Below are 20,414 nucleotides of genomic sequence, written 5' to 3'. Positions count from 1 at the left end.
CAAAGACATAAAATAGCTAACATAGACTTTTATATAAAAAAAAATCGCATAATCGTTGTGCGCTCTACTTAATTTGTGCCTTCTCTTGTTTGTGCTTTCCAATGGTCCGAGGTACAAGATGCAAAAATGGCAACCCTCGTCGGACTCCTAAGTAGGTGTAGAATACAGGATATGCTTCATTTTACAGAGCAGGAGCTTGTGGCAGTTACAAAGTTACATCTGAGCTGTTAGGTCACATGTCTGACTGCAGCAGGGAGCTTAACTGTAGTCTGTTGCCAAGGACAACCAGCAGAATTTTGAAAGCAAGTGGAGAAAACTGTAATAACTCAATATTTTTAATGTAGATATTAAAGTACAACTCTACGTGTGTATATAGCAGCCATGTATTCAGGTACAGCCTATTTAGCTCCAGCGATGTGACATTTCCAGCCTATAATTAAGGCAAGGAGGGGAACGAGCTTCTTAATGGTTATTTGTGCACATTGCAAACTGTAGCATTGACGGCAATGTCTATATGCAGCATTGTCATGGCAGGTGCAGACACAAGATGCCATGGTAACGGTCTCCAGAGTAATGCTAGCCTAAACCATTCTACCCTGCAGGCACCGAGCGATGATGGAGGACATGTATGTGCTAAATGGGTGCAGATACCCGAGGTAATATGCACATATTCTGTATTCTAACACCCCATATATATATATACCTGTGCTTATCACTTTTCTCATAGAGATACATATAGCAAATGTAGAGAAATATCTTTTTTTTCTTCTAAAAATCTAACAAAAAATAATTTCAATAATGAGGGATAAGGAAAATATGAAATTATTACATTTTTTTTTAATTCATTTATTTTTTGGGTATTCTGCTACCCTTTAGGCCACGGGCCTGCTAAAGCTTATCACTAGGGATAAGCGATTTATCAAAAATCAAATCAATTCTACCTGAAAATGTAGCGAATTTGCCTAAAATTATGATTTTTGTTTTAGAACATTCGGGTCGAATCCTGATTCGTATAGAATCGATATGCTTATCTCTACTTATGATAAATAGGAAAAAAAACATTGTGGCCCAATGGAAACTGAACAGAATTCATAACTAATTTTCCAAGAAATTTGGGAGGAATTGTTTAAATTGCTGAGTAAAAGAAAAAGAAAATAAAAAAACCCTCTAAATAATTTGATATTTTTCTCATCCTTATTGCCTTAATATGTCTGAAACAGCATAGACAGTGAACATGAGGAGGAAAAAATCCAATCTGATTATTTCAATACAGGATTTAAAAATTAAAAAATAAAACAAAATCATAAATTCCTGAAATATCATTTCAGCATGTGCTATAAAACCATCAAGTTCACATGTTCTAAAGGTAATTAGTCGTAGGAAATCTGACTATCATTGATCAACCATATAATATAACGTAACGGTTGTGTTAAATAGATAAGTAAAAAATAAAATAAGTATACAAACACCATAAAATACATTATACAATGAAATGATACAAGTCACAGATTTCTGAATTTCAAATAAAATTTCACATTTCAAGGAAACATTTTTATCAAGAACAATAACATCTGTGCTATGCAATGAATTATTTTTTTTCCTGGAAGAAAAAGACCAAAAACTAGAAATATATGCTTATAAAATATATAGAATCTGGCTAGATGGTCAGCGGTCACGAAGAGTACGAAGACCGAACTATTTCCTCTTTGCTGATAACATTGACCTTGCGTCAGGCCTACAACAGGAAGACTGTGGAATATAAGATTCATGAGATATAGTATATGGATAGGACCAGGCAGTACTAAAATACAAGACCCCGATACTGGTCGCTGTGTAAACAAGTTGGTCACCGCTATGTAATACCATGTGTTTGAATTGACCGTAGATCCTGACATGGAATGGATAGGAGACCAGCCATTGAACGGAATGTAATGAACACTGTCCTGTAGACAGAACCCTCCCAAATTCTGCACGTTTGATACCTGAGTCCTTACAATGAGGTGTGAGCTCATTCAAACATTCTCGACACCCCAAGACCAAATCAGTCACTGGCCTGGTTTTGCCCATTTTGCATATTCGGATGCCCCCAAAAAAGGTTTTCTGTGCTATGACTGTAAATGTTGTGCTGGGTAGCTATGGATGTAATGAGATTCATCAGATCATACTGTATCATACTGTACGCTAACGCTCTTCTTGAAGACAGGCTGTGGCGGTGGGGTTTCCTCACCCTTACGCTTCCAGAGGTTCTTCGACTACAGCATTGAAGTCTGCCGTTTTGCCGTTATTTGCCAGCGTCACCTGAAAATGATTACGGTTATGATCTGGTTCCAAAAAGATCAATATCAACCCCTCAGATACCTGAGAGATGATCAACTTTCATATGTGGCTGTGTCGAAGGTGAACATAGGATTTGGAGGCAGGACATCTATTACCAGTAATGTTGAAAGTGCATTGAGAAGAGTGTTAGACCATGTTGGCCACCAAAAGTTTATTAGGTATGAAGTCCAAGCTTTCAAAAGACCTTGGGTTCCTTCAAGATACCTTTTGGATTAAGCTATAGTGTTTCAAAAGCTTCCACCTCAACCTATCTGATGCCTTAGGTTTGAAGTTCAAGCTTTCGAAAAACCTTTGTTTCTTCAAGATGCCTCGTAGATTAAACTATGGTGTTTCAAAAGCTTCCAACTCACCCTATACAATTTCTTAGGTATGAAGTTCAAGCTATCAAGAGACTTTGGGTTTCCTCAAGATGGCTCCTGGATTAAGCTATGGCGTTTCAAAAGCTTGCACCTCAACCTATCCAATGCCTTAGGTACAAAGTTCAAGCTTTCAAAAGACCTTAGATTTTTTTTCAAGGTGCCTCATGGATTAAGCTATGGTGTTTAAAAAGCTTCCACCTCAACCTATCTGGCTAGAAGAAGATATCTATTGCATGAAGGTTAATTGTTTTGAGGCTTCTACCCTTGATATGGGTTCCACCATGGATATGGGACAGACTAATTTTAAGGACTATTATTGGAATGGTGGAATATTGGTTGATCAATAATTCATCCTTGGACATCGGGAGCATACAATGTGAAATAAATGTGGAGGACAACTATAAAGTAAGAGGGTGGTCATACATTATCAAGGTAATATCTGGGCCATGTAAGGGCCTAATAAGATGACATCTAATGATCATTTGGTAAATCTTTGAGCAATATAAGTGCAGTTTTCCTTTTTTCTTAACCAGGAAAAGAGCTGCACTTCTATTGGGTTGGTTCCAGAAAGAGTCGATGTCTTCACAATAGATGGTGCTAAGGAGACATCCAGGACCAATGACTGTAGAACTCAATTCTTGGGTCCATCTCATATCTATAAATGAGATGTAAGCAAGCAAACCTCCATCTCCCCTCTTCCATTGTAACCAGAGGTATAACTTGATACTTTCAGGCCTCAACGTAACCTACTATGTGTATCCTCTTATGTGACAGAGGGGCCTTTTGGTCTTCTCAAGCTCTGGAGCTGAGTATGACTTCAACCCTCTAAAGATGAAACCTGAAAATAGGTGCCCAGTTAAGCAGCAGTATTATTGGTGTGATATTTGCTCACCCTGAAATTAAATGTTTGAATGCCAAATCAGACTAAGCTAGATGATCTCCTTAATCTTGACTATGATATGATTTTTTTGGGCAACCCTATATTCTTTAGATATGTTCACGTTACTCTAGATGTTATTATTTGTAGGGGGCATTGAGAAGGTCTATGTTGTTAGTGCAAAGAAAGCAGGAAGAGCATTTACCATGCAGCAAGCAAGCAAGCACATTTATTAACCACATGCAGGGAAGGGCGTGAGCTTCACACATGCACATAGCAGGCGACGGGAGTCAGGAAGACACAGGCAGCAGAATCTAGCAAAGTTCCTTTAATGCATGAAAAACAGCTGCAGAATTAGCGTCACTATAGAAAAAGTGCAACCGTGTTACAGATCACATCAATCATTGCTTTGCACGGCCATCGTCATATCAATACTATACAAATATATACAGTAAAATGGAGCCACTGCAATAGGAACAGTGTTGGAGGAGTAAGGTCAGAATCACATGACAGGCTTTAGGGCTGGTTTATGGACATTTTTCTATATATATTTTTTTTAAGCGTGAACAGATTTGAGAGAGAGAAGCAGGATAGAGGGTCCCTTGAATTTAAGAAAAAAAAAAAACGTCAGCGTTATGTGATGTGAGGAGTACAGTGCACATATTCTCTAACCTAAACTAATGGACATTTATTACCAGAAGTAAGGGTCCCTCCAATCCTTACATAAAATAACATTAATTCTATCATTTAAAGGCGATCTTTACCTATAAATATTATTTTACTATAAAAAGTTGAGTCATTTCTAAGTGCACTGCATTACTTATCCTGTACTGATCCTGAGTTACATCCTGTATTATACTCCAGAGCTGCACTCATTATTCTGCTGGTGGAGTCACTGTGTACATACATTACATTACTTATCCTGTACTGATCCTGAGTTACATCCTGTATTATACTCCAGAGCTGCACTCACTATTCCGCTGGTGGAGTCACTGTGGAATCACAGATTTGGAGTTTAATGCAGGATGTAACTCAGGATCAAAACAGGATAAGTAATGTAATGTATGTACACAGTGACTCCACCAGCAGAATAGTGAGTGCAGCTCTGGAGTATAATACAGGATGTAACTCAGGATCAGTACAGGATAAGTAATGTATGTACACAGTGACTGCACCAGCAGAATAGTGAGTGCAGCTCTGGAGTATAATACAGGATGTAGCTCAGGATCAGTACAGGATAAGTAATGCAATGTATGTACACAGTGACTGCACCAGCAGAATAGTGAGTGCAGCTCTGGAGTATAATACAGGATGTAGCTCAGGATCAGTACAGGATAAGTAATGTATGTACACAGTGACTGCACCAGCAGAATAGTGAGTGCAGCTCTGGAGTATAATACAAGATGGAACTCAGGATCAGTACAGGATAAGTAATGTATATACACAGTGACTGCACCAGCAGAATAGTGAGTGCAGCTCTGGAGTATAATACAAGATGGGACTCGGGATCAATACAGGATAAGTAATGTAATGCATCCACGAAGTTACTCGACTTTTTCAAAGGTGAAAATATAATTAATTAATTTAGGCTTCAGAGCATAGTAGGGATGACCTCACCAGCTGAAGCTATCCAATATCTGGTTGCTGTCTAGTCACAATGATTTAAAGTGGTTGTTTCCTGAAGATAACCCCTATCAATATGAGCCTATAGGTGCCATAGAGGGGGGTCCCACATTAGCGATCCCTCTCTAAGGGTGTTGCTTTGTAATAGTGGGCTGGCTCCAGCTTTGGTGGACTCCAGTTGTCCATCTTTTGGATCCACAACCATTCATCTGAATGGCCAACATTAAAATTCTACAATATCTGCAATATCTGCTTGAAGGCAGGCCACCACAAATTCAGAAGAACTGAAATGCAGTATTACTAGAGACACTATATCACTGAAACCTTTACTTTTTCTATTTGGTCCTATGGGTTGTGTAATCAATGACGTCCTATCATCGCTGACGTGAAGTGTAACCTTACAAGCCGATGCTGATATAGAGAATCACAATTTCCTGCAATTTGCAGATGTGAAATAGGTTCTTTGAGAAATATCAAATACACCTTGTCGGCACCTTCTCTAAAGATGTGAAATAACGAAGTTCTGCTATTGAGGACACATTTTTGTCTACCAAAAAACAAAACAAAACGTGGGTCCATTAAAGAAGAGAACCTGTCCACTTTCATGACATGTCTTTTTCAGTAAATAGCTGAATTCCCCATGAAATAATTCTAGATCAACTTTTATTAGTATGTTCCATTCCTCTATAGTTCCTCCTGTAAATGTATAAGTTGACAACTGGGTGTTACCATTCCCTTTGTATAAGTGGGTAGGTCCCTGACTCTGTTCAATCAGTGCTGACAGTGTGAGACTTTGTAGGGCAACATCCCATTGAGAAGAGGAATGGTAACATCCTGTGGTCAATTTATTCATATTTTTTTCAGGAGGAATAACAAAGGAATAGCACAATATTTGGGGGTGGGATCCCACTTTCAGAACCCTCATCTATCAAAGCAGAGAGTGGCGGAACCAGCATGTCTACGCATTACACAGACAGCCCATTCATTTCAATGAGAACGATGTAATGCTTAATTTCTCCTGTGGGGGAGCTGCAGGGAAACTGAACGCTTACAGCAAGGTCCCCTGAAGATCACGCTTGATCACTGGAGGTCCCAAAACATCTGTCAAATTATCATTAGGGGACTTCCTAACCAAAGGGGTTGCTGAAAGTGGACCAACCCTTTAAAGCCTTGCTTTTATGGAAGCAGAATGTTATTTTCTAGAATATATAGTAGCGTCATTACGGATTGTTCGCTTGTAGGCATCACTATCGCTATTTTACAATTCCATTAAGACTACAGTCTATACACTACATCTACCCTTAAGAGCGTGTCTGTGCCTTACCTTACACGCTAAGGTCCCCGCAGTGAACACAACACCTAGAGACACGACTGGTATTCGACTCGATGGAAAGACTGGATACATGAGAGCATTGGAACATGTAAACATGACAAAAATGCACTGACATTTCAACAAAAAATAAGAAAAAGATCCCTCCCGTCCGTTAGAGGAAAGGATAAGCATGCATTACAAAAAAAGATACAAAGTAACAATGAAAAGATGATTTTACAAAATATACAAAAGAAAAAAGAATCATGCAAATGTAGCCATTCTACCCCAAATATAATACAGAATTACCAGGCAGAACGCACTGGCAACTGGAGTGAGGATTTGAGGAAGTCGGCTGAGCACAATGGAAGCTACTGTTTTGCACATCGATTCTCCAGGAAATTACAAAAATTTCCGTATTTTAAGCGACAATTGAAAACAGCGGCTTCTATTATAATCCCATATAACGGCAACCTACATTTTATGTATAGATATATATATGTATACAAAATGGCGTTGGCATCTTATTTACCCCTTTGCTGTCAGAAAGGTTGGCATTACACTGTCCTTCAACAGGCGACAAACCCCTTGATCAGCAAAAAAGGCACAACATTATAATAATAACTACTACTGTCAGCACCGGTTACACTGATGTGCTACTGTGTATCATGGAAGTAGCTGGGAGCTTGCGATACGTGACCCATAGAAGTCTATGCGGTTTATGGGGGGGGGGGGGGTAGAGGGTAGACTGAGAAAAAGCATTGCACCATGTTTCATAGTATAATGGAGGAATTCTCCCTAGAAGCAATGCTAGAAAAACCTAAAAATGTATTAATTATATTTACTTTAGTACAAAAATAAATAAATAAAAACTTTTTAAATTGTTAACTAGTTCAGTAAAATTATTGGGTATAATCCTTTCCGCTAAATACATCTGTAAAATGCAATAAATAAAAAATAAACGCTTAAAACCCCATTTATAATACTGTATATATTATATACATATATATTATTAAAATATTAAAATAAAATATTAAAATAAACACACAAAAGCATTTCTTTTGCTTTAAAGAGACATCACTTTACTGGACTTCGTGATTAGAGCTCAATATGAGTGCGTACGATTTAATAAACTTATATTTTTTCAGGACCTTCATCTATAAACCAGAGCAGAGCGTGGCTATAAAGAATATCTCTTACTCTGGAAGACCCAGCATGTCTATGCATTACATGGAGAGCCCATTCATTTCAATGAGAGCTGTGTAATACTTAATTTCCCCTGTGGGGGCACTGCAGGGAGACCAAACACTTACTGTCAGCCTTCCCTACAGATCACAGTTGATCGCTGGGGGTCTCGGCAGGAGGGCACTTTGTGATCAGCCTGTTGTTATAACGGGACTCTTCTAACAAGTGGAGAATGTCCTTTAGACCTCATGCACACGACCGTCGTTTCATTCCGTGTCCGTTGTTCAGTTTTTCGTGATTTTCTGCGGACCCATTGACTTTCAATGGGTCCGTTGAAAACTCGGCTAATGCACCGTTTGTCATCCGCGTCCGTGATCCGTGGTTCCAGTCCGTCAAAAAAATATAACCAGTCCTATTTTTGTCACGGAAAACGGTTTGCGGACCCATTCAAGTCAATGGGTCCGTGAAAAAACGCGGAGGCACACAAGATTGTCATCCGCGTCCGCGTCCGTTTTTTTCCTATCATTTGCATGGCAAACTTGACTTAGACTTTTTTTTTACTTTCCTTCATGTCTGGTGATCCTCCAAAAATAAAGGAAGACACACGGAAACAAAAACGGAAACGGATCACGGAACAACGGAACCCCATTTTGCGGAACGGAACACAACAACGGTCGTGTGCATGAGGCCTTAATACCAATAATGTCAAATATACAGATTCTTTTTGGCAAAATTGCAAGAAAACTTTAAAGGCCATAGACACCTTCGGGGATTTTTCTTTTTACGATTGCATTTTACTCATTTTTGGCTAAAAATCCTTTTTTCAATTAGTCTTTATTAAAAATATTTAGCCATTTCTGAGATACAGGGGTAGACAATCAGTCTGTTTGCAGACTGTCACTTTCTGTTTTCTTTGAAACCGTCATCTGACGACTCATGTGTAGCTCTGATCTTCTGACCTCATAAACACTCTTTATGGCTCAATTCTTATCAAACTGATAAGAATATGGCTTAAATAAGTGTTTAAAAGGTCAGGAGATCAGAGACAACAGCTACTGGACATATGAGCCATCAGATGGCAGGGATTCAAAGAAAACAGAAAGTGACAGCTTGTAACAGACTGATTGTCAACACCTGTAGATAAGAAACGGCTGAACAGTTTTAATAAAGACCAATTGAAAAAATAATTTTTGACCCAAAATGAATAAAATACCATCATAAAAAATGCCCCCGAAGGAGTCCATAGCTTTTTAGGATATAATGTTCATCAATTCACCCATCACTTTCTGAAACAAATTGCCCATGATTACCAACTCCAAAACATGGCTCATGGCCTACGAGTCACACACTAAAGATTTCCACCACTCTTCAGCATAGAAGGTGGCTCTGAACGACAACAGTGGCAATCCGGCATAGCTGAGAAGCAGTGCCATTGTGCTCTGGTGCTGTGCTGGTACTGGACTTTTGTCGTGTGGTACCCTAGTATTAGTGAGAATCCTCATTGTCTCCTGCTCGCTGTTCCATGATACACTGTAGCAATTATTCACTGTAACTGCATACCAAGTTACAATGTAGCAACTGGAGGTTGGGCCACTATATTGGGGGTGACTTGGCCTGCTGTAATTGCAACAGGATTTAAACATACAACGGTAAAACTGGGCATGCAGATGCAACCCTGGAGCATGCAGTCTATATACAGGTCTCGATATCCATAAAGGTGAACGGTACCTTGCAGTCGTCGACTACAACAGAATTGTGCGCTGCGTAAATGCATTGGTTCGAGTTGTTCTCTCGGTGGTTTTTCATGTCGTCGTAGATGGACTGAGTCTTGGTCATTTCTAGCTCCTGCTGTTGTGCGTGCTGCTTATCCAGACTCTCTAGCTCTGCTTTGGATAGATGATAGACTATGCCGGCACCGAAGGAATCACCAACCACATTGACGGAAGTCCTCATACGGTCCCTTAGATTGAGGAGACACAAGGGTTTTCAGTACATACAGTCTACAGAGATTAGAAGAAAAAGTTGAATGCTAGGAATGGGCAAAAAGACAAAATTAATATTCGGCAATTGGCGGTACTTCAGCAGACCATATTGACTACTAGATGAGGCTACAATGGGTGGCATCTTCTTATATGAGGAGTTCTTTATTCTCCTGGGACTCCTGTCCAACCGATTCAAATAATCAATTATGAGTCCAAATTGGGGTGAATATTTTCCAAAATATTGGGTTGCTTAGAACTTGAGGACCTGTCAAACACTGAAGAAAAACATACTGTGCACAATAAATTACAATATGGTACATACTACCTTCCAAATGACCACCTTTTTGAGAAGACCACCATTGATCTATGCCAGACTCAGTGAAGGATTTCATTTTCAACACCGTATATCCTATGTATATTGGACCTCCCCTCTAGAAGACCGGTTTTTGCTACAATCTTGAGTAGTAGCCTCAAGGTGGACCAATACTTACAGAAGCCAGTCGACAGCAACAAGTAGACTGATGTCCTGGGTAGGCAACCCCACAGCGGTCAAGATCAGAAGCATGGTAACCAGCCCTGCACTAGGGGATACTGGCAGCTCCAACACTGGCCAATGTGGCTGTCAAGCTGGGAAACAACACACAAAATGAAAGATTAAGACACAGAGCTGTAGAACCCCGGGGTGACTGGACAGAGTGGAGGACACAACATGGTCAGGTTTAGTATGGAATAGCTGGGGGTTTGTCCGCTTCCATTGCCATATCGTGAGCTAAGTGATGGGACCTTTAGGAAAGTTCCTAAGGGGCTGTCACTATCTAGAGGTACCCTTGATATCAAATATCTCAGAGACTAGGCTGAAACTTTGCAGTATAATATCTACTTACCTTACTGTTACAATCTGTCCTCCGTCCAATACCACGCCGTTCATCTGGGCAATAAAAATGGCCGCCACAGCCTCGTACAGAGCAGTTCCAGTCCATGTTGATTGTGGCCCCAACCGGGAGCACAAATCGAGTTACTCTTTTGTCAATACCCAGGTTTTCCTCCAGACAACGGAAGGTGACGGGCAATGTTCCGGCACTAGATCAAACAACAAGAAATATCAATATACATAGACAAGAGGAATGCTATAGTCAAGAAGGCTATGTCATTAGATGATATCTTGTAGCACTTCGCACCATTCAAGGCTAAAGACCACAGTGCATGGCACCCTAGATACTACTATGTGGCTAAAGCCTAGTGTCAACCAGTATATGAAGATAGTGTGGTGGTCAGTATGTTGAGCAGAATACATGTAGGATGGAATAGTACTTGCATTGTTCATAATGGGGTTCTTGAAAGGCAGGCCTCATCTATCCTCTTCCTCCTCTAAGTTCTCCCACCCCATCATTTACTCCTTCTTTCCCCTAGGCCTTTTCTTTGCTGCTTTTCCTTGGCATTGAGGTTCCTCCCCAAGGGCTGATACCTACATTTTTTTAAAGTCTGCATTCTCCACATTCTATTTTCTTCCACCATTTTTCTTTAGTGTTTCCTTTGTTTTTGCTATTTTTGGCTATTTTTGTTGGCCTTGGTTATCTCATACCTCCAATATGGACAACCATCATCCTCACTAATAGCCCAGGCGCTCTTTTCTCCAAGGGCCCCACAGTCTACCTTTCTGGTACACATGCCCCTGATAAGACTCCTGCCTCCACAGAATACACAATGCACATTTTTGTATTCGCTGTAAAGCCGTGATTCACAAAGCAGTGAGATTGCTATGAGCAGGACCGAAGACTGGCTTTGTATATAAATAAACCTGCACTGTACTATGTATACGATGCCTCTGGGGATCACCTCTCTCCAGAGCTTTTCGAAGCACATGAAGCTGAATATTTGCAATGCAACAATGAGAAAGTAGATTGAAGCCGTTACGATGTATGAAATCCCATTAGTCGAAACCATGTCCACAGAGAGGTGGCCTTGCTGTCCACAACAACCAGATCACTTCCATTTTGTTCCTGCACGTGCTGGCCATACTATGTGCATACGTCACAGACAGTTCTCAGACCCCTGTGTTCCTATTTTGGGGACTCGCTCTGGTAGTCAGGGCCAGCGGACACAGTATAGGGGCAAAGACCAGTTTATAACTCAGAAACTTCAGTGTTTATTCACACTTGTTGCAAGTACACAGTACGACAGTTCATTTGCAGTATTGGTGTTAGTTCACACCCGGATAGCTCAAAACAGTCCCCTATTGTCCTGGGTGTTAATCCACACCCGACCGGCATAGCCCAGAACAGAGCAGTCCTCCCGGCTTCAGGCCTCCAGCCTGGCACAAGGTTCAGATCCCGGTACAGAGATTGCCAGAGCTCCAATGTCATAGAGAGATAAATCCCCCCACCTGACACTGCTGGCAGTTTTTTATAGGCCTGACAAAACCCGACTGGAACGTGGGGAGTAGTCACCCACCCAGCACTTTGACTACTCCCAATAAGAGCCGTCCAGGATCAGCTATTTACAGCCATACTAAATAGCAAAGTGTCAAACAGCAACTGCTGCTGACACATGAAAACTGGCTCTTACTCCACCGAGGCCAGGACCCTCGGTGACACATACCTATCATCCACGATGATTCCTTGTACCTTATTACACTATATACTGGCAACATTGCACTTTTTCTTAAAAGAAAGCTGCTAGGAGAAATAATTCCTAGAACTGATTCTTTGTACATGATTAAAATTTCTCAACACATGGTGGGGGAAAATTGCTACAAAATAGGCTACTTTCACACTTGCGCTTTCCATTTCCGCTATTTAGATCCGTCATAGGATTCAATAGTGGGGGAAAATGCTTCAGTTTTGTCCCTATCCATTGTCAATGGGGACAAAACTGAACTGAACGAAACGGAGTGCACCAGAATGCATTCCGTTCCGTTTAGGTGCGGAGCAAGACGGATCTGTCCCGAGTCTGACACACAATGTAAGTCAATGGGGACGGATCCGTTTCCTCGGACACAATAGAAAACGGATCCGTCCCCTATTGACTTTCAATGGAGTTCATGACGGATGCGTCTTGGCTATATAAGACATAATACAACCGGATCTGTTAATGACGGATGCAGGCGGTTGTATTATTGTAACGGAAACGTCTTTGCTGATCTATGACGGATCCGTCTTGGCTATGTTAAAGAAAATACAACCAGATCCGTTCATAACGGATGCAGACGGTTGTATTATCAGTAAGCATTTTTGCTGATCCATGACTGTGAAAGTAGCCATAGCTGCAAAGCAATACCGCAGAAGACAAGTGGCAAAAGAAAAATATATCAAGATATCTATAGGACACCTAGGTGTCCTGATATAGGTCAAGACATCATTGTACCGGCCTGTGTCAGTCTGTGCAATCCATAGGGTATCATGGGACCAAGGACCTAGGACAGGTTGCAGGGTTCCTAAATGGTACGATGTGACACTATACAAGAACTAATGGGGCACAGCATTATTTTGAAGGGGTTATGTCATGAGCCCTAATTGCACAGGGGTCGCTTCTGCTGCAGCTCTCCCCTATCACAGCTCAGGAGGCGTGTCCTTTCCGGGGAAGCTCTCTCCCTATCACAGCTCAGTAGGCATGTCCTTTCTGCTGCAGCTCTCCCCTATCACAGCTCAGGAGGCGTGTCCTTTCCGCAGAAGCTCTCTCCCTATCACAGCTCAGGAGGTGTGTCCTTTCTGCTGCAGCTCTCCCCTATCACAGCTCAGGAGGCGTGTCCTTTCCGCAGAAGCTCTCTCCCTATCACAGCTCAGGAGGTGTGTCCTTTCTGCTGCAGCTCTCCCCTATCACAGCTCAGGAGGCGTGTCCTTTCCGCGGAAGCTCTCTCCCTATCACAACTCAGAAGGCGTGTCCTTTCTGCTGCAGCTCTCACCTTGTAAGAGTGAGTTCACATCACATCACTTGTTTTAGAGAAGCAGAACAATTCCACACATAACAAACATCACACACATGACGAATGGAGCTGAACAGTCTCCATTGACCACAATGGAGTTCATTTCGTTTCCCTTTGAGAATCTTTTTTTTTACTGGACAAAACATTTCTGCATGCTGGTCTTTTTGATGGAATCTGCAAGTGAACAAGCCCTAAGGCCCCTTGCAGACGAGCGTGTCCGGATAAGGTCCGGATGCGTCCCAGTGTAGTGCGGCAAACCCGCGCGAGTAGGTACGCAATTGCAGTCAGTTTTGACTGCAATTGCGTTCCGTTATTCAGTTTTTATTGCGCGGGTGCAATGTGTTTTGCGTGCGCGTGATAAAAAACTGACTGTGGTACCCAGACCCGAACTTCTTCACAGAAGTTCAGGTTTGGGTTCAAGGTTGTGTAGATTGTATTATTTTCATGGTTATAAGGGCAAATAATAGCATTCTGAATATAGAATATTGTAAAATAGGGCTGGAGGGGTTAAAAAAAAAATTCAAAAATTTAACCCACCTTAATCCACTTGTTCGCGCAGCCCGGCATCTCTTCTGTCTTCATCTGTGAGGAAAAGGACCTTAGATGACGTCACTACGCTCATCACATGGTCAGTCACATGATCCACCACCATGGTGATGGATCATGTGACGGACCATGTGATTAACGTAGTGACGTCATCAAAGGTCCTATTCCTCAGAGAACAAGACAGAAGAGATGCCGGGCTGCGCGAACAAGTGGATTAAGGTGAGTTAAATTATTTTTTATTACTTTTTAACCCCTCCAGCGCTATTGTACTATGCATTCTGTATTCAGAATGCTATTATTTTCCCTTATAACCATGTTATAAGGGAAAATAATAATGATCGGGTCCCCATCCCGATCGTCTCCTAGCAACCGTGCGTGAAAATCGCACCGCATCCGCACTTGCTTGCGGATGCTTGCGATTTTCACGCAACCCCATTCCTTTCTATGGGGCCTGCGTTATGTGAAAAACGCACAAAGAGGAGCATGCTGCTATTTTCACGCAACGCACAAGTGATGCGTGAAAATCACCGCTCATGTGCACAGCCCCATAGAAATGAATGGGTCCGGATTCAGTGCGGGTGCAATGCGTTCAACTCACGCATCGCATCCGCGCGGAATACTCGCCCGTGTGAAAGGGGCCTAACTGTCACAATTTCTACCAGTAGACACAGCTGGTGGCAGTAGAAGGATGAAGCTGAGCATGTGCGACCACCTGAGTAGGTGGACATAATTATACAGAATTAAGCACCAGGGGGCACCATAATAATGAAGGAAAGAGAATATCTCGCAACTGGAGCATTTTTGTAACAAAGTAAATGTCAAAAGTGGCTAACTTTTCATGCTGAATTATATTTCAATAACATTTGGCAACCCCTTTAGGCTACTTTCACACTTGCGGCAGGACGGATCAGACAGGCTGTTCACCCTGTCGGATCCGTCCTTCCGCTGTTTCGCCGTGCCGCCGGACCGCTGCTCCGTCCCCATTGACTATAATGGGGACGGGGCGGCGCTTCGGCGCAGTACGGCAGTTCGCGGTCAGAGGCTGCCGGACTAAAAAGTCGGACATGCAGGACTTTTAGTCCGCCGGCCTTTCGCCGTGCATTGCCGTACTGCGCCGGAGCGCCGCCCCCGTCCCCATTATAGTCAATGGGGACGGAGCGGCGGTCCGGCGGCACGGCGAAACAGCGAAAAGACGGATCCGACAGGGTGAACAGTCTATCGGATCCGTCCTGCCGCAAGTGTGAAAGTACCCTTAATGGAGCATTATATGGCACTAATTACCCTGCGCGGCACTATTGGGGCACACTAGGCACTGTTTATGCGGTCACTGTAAGATACTTATATGAATGGTTTATGGCAATATTTATTTGGACCAGGGATATCAAACTGGTGGCCCTCCAGCTTTTGCAAAACTACCACTTCCATAATCCCGCGACAACCTACAGTTTTTAAGGGCTTGCTGGGAGTTGTAGTTTTGCAACAGCTTGAAGGGCCACAAGTTTGACATCCTTGCTACATGCTGTATTCTCTGGACGCTTCATTTTAGTGCCCTATGATAAATATTCATCTAGATCCTGCACATACTATTTGTCTGAAGACTGTATTCTGTATTTATCTTGGACCTTTAGTTTCCATATGGTTTGGGAATGTTTATCTGAGCATTATATGGCACTTTCTGGGAACCGTCTGGCACTAGATATCTGGTTACTGAGTAGTCCTATCTGGGCTCTGTATTTTGGCCAAAAATTGCTGTGTGTTATATTCTGAAATATAAAATATGGTAACAACTCCTTAAAAAAAATTCTGATCATTCCTCAGAATTTTTGACCGTTTCCCGTTTTAATCCTTTTCATCTTGAAAAACCAAATGGCTACAAATGATTTATTGATCAATATGAAATTAAACTGTTCTAAACATGGAAAAAACAAGCAAACAGAGAATTAAATCCCGTGAAAATCAACCCTACAAAAAAAAAAAAAAAAAAAGGGGAATAAGCTCAGGTTCCTGCAATAGACAATGGCCAGGATGGGAAAAAGATTTCTGCTGCGTTGTTGCCAAAAAAAATAAATGCATGCTAGCTGCGAGCTACCGGTGGAGCGTGTCTCCAGGAGCAGACAGCTGCTAAATATCAGTCAGGGGCTTGGATTACTGTGCTAACAATTTCCAAGCCAGAGCTCGGTAGTGAACTGGTGTAAACAGGGTGCGGAGGCTGAGCTCTGACCTTATAACGTTGCGATGTGCATTATATGGAATGTCCCTTTAAGTGCAGAACTGATGCTATTGAAATGAAATCCAGGGTGGTCCACGCCGCACCTCAACCAATATTTTAAGCCAATACAAATGACGATTGCTCTCCAGTTTTCTGTGCAAATGTTATAACCCTCTGCATACTTTTCTCCATTGCTCTGTCATTTTTTACTGTCATCCTGGCATTACATTCATAAACAAGGAAAATCAGGATGAACAATGCTATAGCCATGGCATAAGTTGTCATTGTTATTATTATAATCCCCATCTCCCAAATCGGGCACATGTCATTCTGCAGGAAAAATGTATGCGTCCCCTGGCGGTAATAGCTGGGTGGTATAACAGCTTCTTTGTGAGACATCAAATTTTAGGACCATGTGCATGGAATTATATGGCAGCACACTAAGTCCCTATGGAGCCATACTGTGCTGCGCTGCAACGGTATATCATACTTGTGTACCGCACCTTATTATGGAGATACTCTCCCATAGAAGCAAGACTGTGACTAGAATACAGCATCAGCCACGCACAGTGAGAAATCAGAGGCATTCAAAGGTACTGTAGGGCCCCCAGACTTCTATTAGTGCAGTATTATGGCTTGGTACAAACTTAAAGCTTGTCCAAAGCCATAACTTGGTCATGTGCATACTCCCCAAAGGATAGATAAGCCCTAAATATTTCTTTAAGGGCTTCGGCTACCTTTGTAGTGATTTTTTTTATTTGCTTTCTAAATGCAAAACTAAGCAACGTTCTAAATAGCCTTTATTAGAAATGTCCAACCATTTTGCCTTAGCAGAGTATGTGTACTGTAAATCCTTCACCTAGCTGGTAGCACTGCTGAATCTGACATAAATCTATCCGAGCTGTGCTCCTGCTTCTGATGGCTCTCTCTGCTCTCCTCCACCCTTCTCTCAGTGCTAGAGAAAGCAGCAGTGAGGGGGAGGAGGTGGTACAGGGCAGATCATAGAGTGGAAAGGGGGGAGTAGCTACAAGGAGCTCAGATCACACAGGCTGTAGATAGGGGGGAAAGCACACAAAGGGCAATTGGCAGGGAGAAGGCAGCAGGATCCTGGACACACAGATCTAGCATGGGAGGGACCTGTCCGTGTTAAAAAAAGCCTAGTAGGCAGTAGGAAGGAAAGCTCAAACAAGGCAGTAGGCAGGGAGAAGACATCAGCATCCTGGATACACAGATCCAGCATGCATTAGTGGGAGGGAGACATCCACAAGAGAAAAGTCTGAAAGAAGGAGTAGGTTGCAAATAAAGGGATAAAGCAAATAAAGGGATAAAGATTGCAGCCTAAAAGTTAGAGCTGCGCTCTTGATTCTGATGGCTCTTCCTGCTCTCCTCTCTTCTCTCAGGGAGGGGAGCAGGTTTTATAGAGCAAATCAGCGAGGGAGACGATCCAAGAAGGGCAGATCACACAGGCTTTAGATGGGATAGAAAGCTCACACAAGGCAGTTGGCAGGGAGAGGACAGCAGCATCCTGGACACACAAATCCACTGCTATCCCTTCACTCCGTGCTGTTAAACTGTTGCTCCGTGCCAAAGCTTACTTCCTGCTTGAGTCCTGTACGGTTTGTTAGGGCATGCACGGGCGTGTCTCTCCTCCCTTGTGAGGCAGCACGTACACGCCCTTTATCTCCCCAGCCTATGGCTGGGTTGCAGGAAGTATTTAAAGGAGCTTTCTGCCCCAGGAAGGTGCCTGAGCAATCTTGGTCACTAGCTTGTCTAGTTCCTTGTGTGGAGGTGTTTGGAAATTTCTGATTTTATGTGTACCGGACCCTGCTTCTCGATTTAACAGATTTTGCTTGATTGCTGCCTGCCTCTGACCTTGGACTTCAATTAAGGACTTTGCTTGATCGCTGCCTGCCCTGACTACGGACTTCCTGACTACGTCTTTCCCATCAGTGCTTGCACCGGTATCCCTTACCCGCAGGTCAGCTGCCACTGACCCGGGGCCCAAGCTTATCCTCACCATCAGAGGCTCTAGTGAAGACCAGGTAGTTACTTGGCCACGCCGCTCCGGTCAGTGGCGCAATGGGTCCACACCCACTGGCATAACATCCACCATGTATTACTGGGAGGGATACGGCCACATGAGAAAAGTCTGAAACTAGGAACAAGTTTCAAGCTGACCATCGGGTCTTAAAATGAATGAAAGGATTAAGAATGCAGCCTGAAAGTTAGTTCAAACCATTTTTTCCTGGTGCCCATGGACTTTTAGCAAGTTTGGGAAGGGTTAAAGTACTTAAATCCTTCAGGATGATTTATGTTCTATAGTAATACAGTAAAATGTGAAGACTCTTACCTGGAAGCTGTACCAAGAGCTGTGATCCAAGCCTGAAAAATCCCAGCCAGAAAGGGGAATGGACTTTTCCTGGTAATCACGAAGTACAGAGACGGCAGGAAAATGCCTCCATGGATAATGAGGCCCACAATGACGGTGATCATGTACATTCCCAGTTGCCTAGCAACAAGCTCCAAGTCTTTGATGGCGATGATTTTTCCACAGATCAAACATGCAATACCGAGGGGAGAATACCTGGAGAAGACCAAAGGGCAGAGATACATCTCAAATGATCACCATCCAACACTCCATGTATAAGTCTATACCATGTACATAGCTCAAGCTACAATTTATTACCCCACTCCTTGATCATTAGCCAATCAAACTCAACAATCTAAGAATCAACAATGGCAGCTAAGAATTTTTCTTAGGAGGTTTGATCAGAGAGGAATGAAGTTTGGTGGAAGCCCCTGGAAATGAAATTTGGTGGTGGCCCCTCAACGGTAGCTTAATGAATGACTATCGTACTCTGGACATGATCAGATGTTAACAGGATCTTACAACAACCTAATGTGTACAGGGCAGCCATTGTCCATGCTGGGGAAGACATGTTAGAATTTAAAGGGGTTGTCCATCAGGATGAATTATTTTTAGAAAAAAGGATGTATGGTTTAAAAATAAAAATAAAAGAAGCATTAATCACCTTACTGATACCCCACCAGGCAGGAATGCTCATTTTCGTACCAAGGCAGCTTGAATTTTGCAGGGACTGTCTCTGAAAATTAGTGATAGTCCCTACAAATTTGGGACTGTTGGCAACTATGTTGCCATTCCAAAAATACAAGGTCCCTTCTGGGTAAATCCTAGAGTGTATGGACTCCTGGGTGGTTCAAGCCATGTGGTCACGGGGGTGGGGGACTTTATCAAAAGTGTTCTGTGATGTCTCTTGTGTGTGTTAGGTTTAGGGTGAAGGTTTTCATGGTAGTGGGCATGGGTTCTAAACATTGTTCGGCTGCAGGGCTGGATTCTCCTATATGCCCATACATTCCAGGATCAACCATGACCTTTGGTCTCTGCTTCCTTGTCCCAGCTCCTCATAGAAGAACCTGCTCGCCAATCACTGGGTGGGTGGAGCAGGCATCTCCTCCTATTTCTTCTTTGACCAGCCTGGACCAGAAAGCAAAGACTAGCGGGGAAATAGTAAGCATGGGAACGGCAGGGAATCGGTAAGATGAGTAAGGCTTCTTATACTTTATTTTTAATGATTTTGCACCATTTCTAAAAAAATATATATATATATCCTGATGGACAACATGCTTGGTCATTTGGTCATTAGAGAGATAAGCAATACCTTGTTGACCACTTATCTCCATCCTTCTATGGCAATAAAAATGCTCCTCTAGATTTTTTTTTAGTTAGCCGTGCATCCAAATCGAGGACCGTGCTGTGACCCTCAGTAATAAAAGCTGCACGTAAGATCTTTACGTGCAATTTATTAACATAATGTCAAAAATTTAGATCTAGCGACAACTGGGTGGACACCAAGGTGGTCCCCATGTGCCTTCCCTATAATACAGCCCTTGGTTTCATACTTGTTCCAACCTCTAGAACTACTATCTTACTTTACCCTAAAGCGAAACAGAAAACAAAAAAGATGACATGTCCTAGATCCATGAGCTCCGACCACCAATGTTTTCCATTTAAAAAGTCTTCTGGTGTTCTTTGGAGTATCAGAC

At 42.4% G+C, this 20,414-nt stretch overlaps 1 protein-coding gene across 1 annotated transcript in view; it reads right to left on the bottom strand.

The window, feature by feature from the left end:
* Nucleotides 1–1,750: 1,750 nt before the first annotated feature.
* Nucleotides 1,751–20,414, bottom strand: part of SLC1A2 (solute carrier family 1 member 2) — a 36,369-nt gene continuing 17,705 nt past the window's right edge. Inside the window, 7 exon segments of the mRNA XM_044270097.1 lie at nt 1,751–2,298; nt 9,419–9,650; nt 10,164–10,258; nt 10,260–10,299; nt 10,557–10,645; nt 10,647–10,752; nt 18,700–18,933. Of these exon segments, the coding sequence (XP_044126032.1) occupies nt 2,230–2,298; nt 9,419–9,650; nt 10,164–10,258; nt 10,260–10,299; nt 10,557–10,645; nt 10,647–10,752; nt 18,700–18,933 (865 nt within the window). The 3' untranslated portion in view covers nt 1,751–2,229.

This window comes from Bufo gargarizans, chromosome 10 (assembly GCF_014858855.1).
Source record: "Bufo gargarizans isolate SCDJY-AF-19 chromosome 10, ASM1485885v1, whole genome shotgun sequence".
Classification (NCBI taxonomy): Eukaryota; Metazoa; Chordata; class Amphibia; order Anura; family Bufonidae; genus Bufo; species Bufo gargarizans.
Note: the sequence above shows the minus strand (reverse complement) of the source record. Positions and strands in the feature narration are given on the sequence as shown.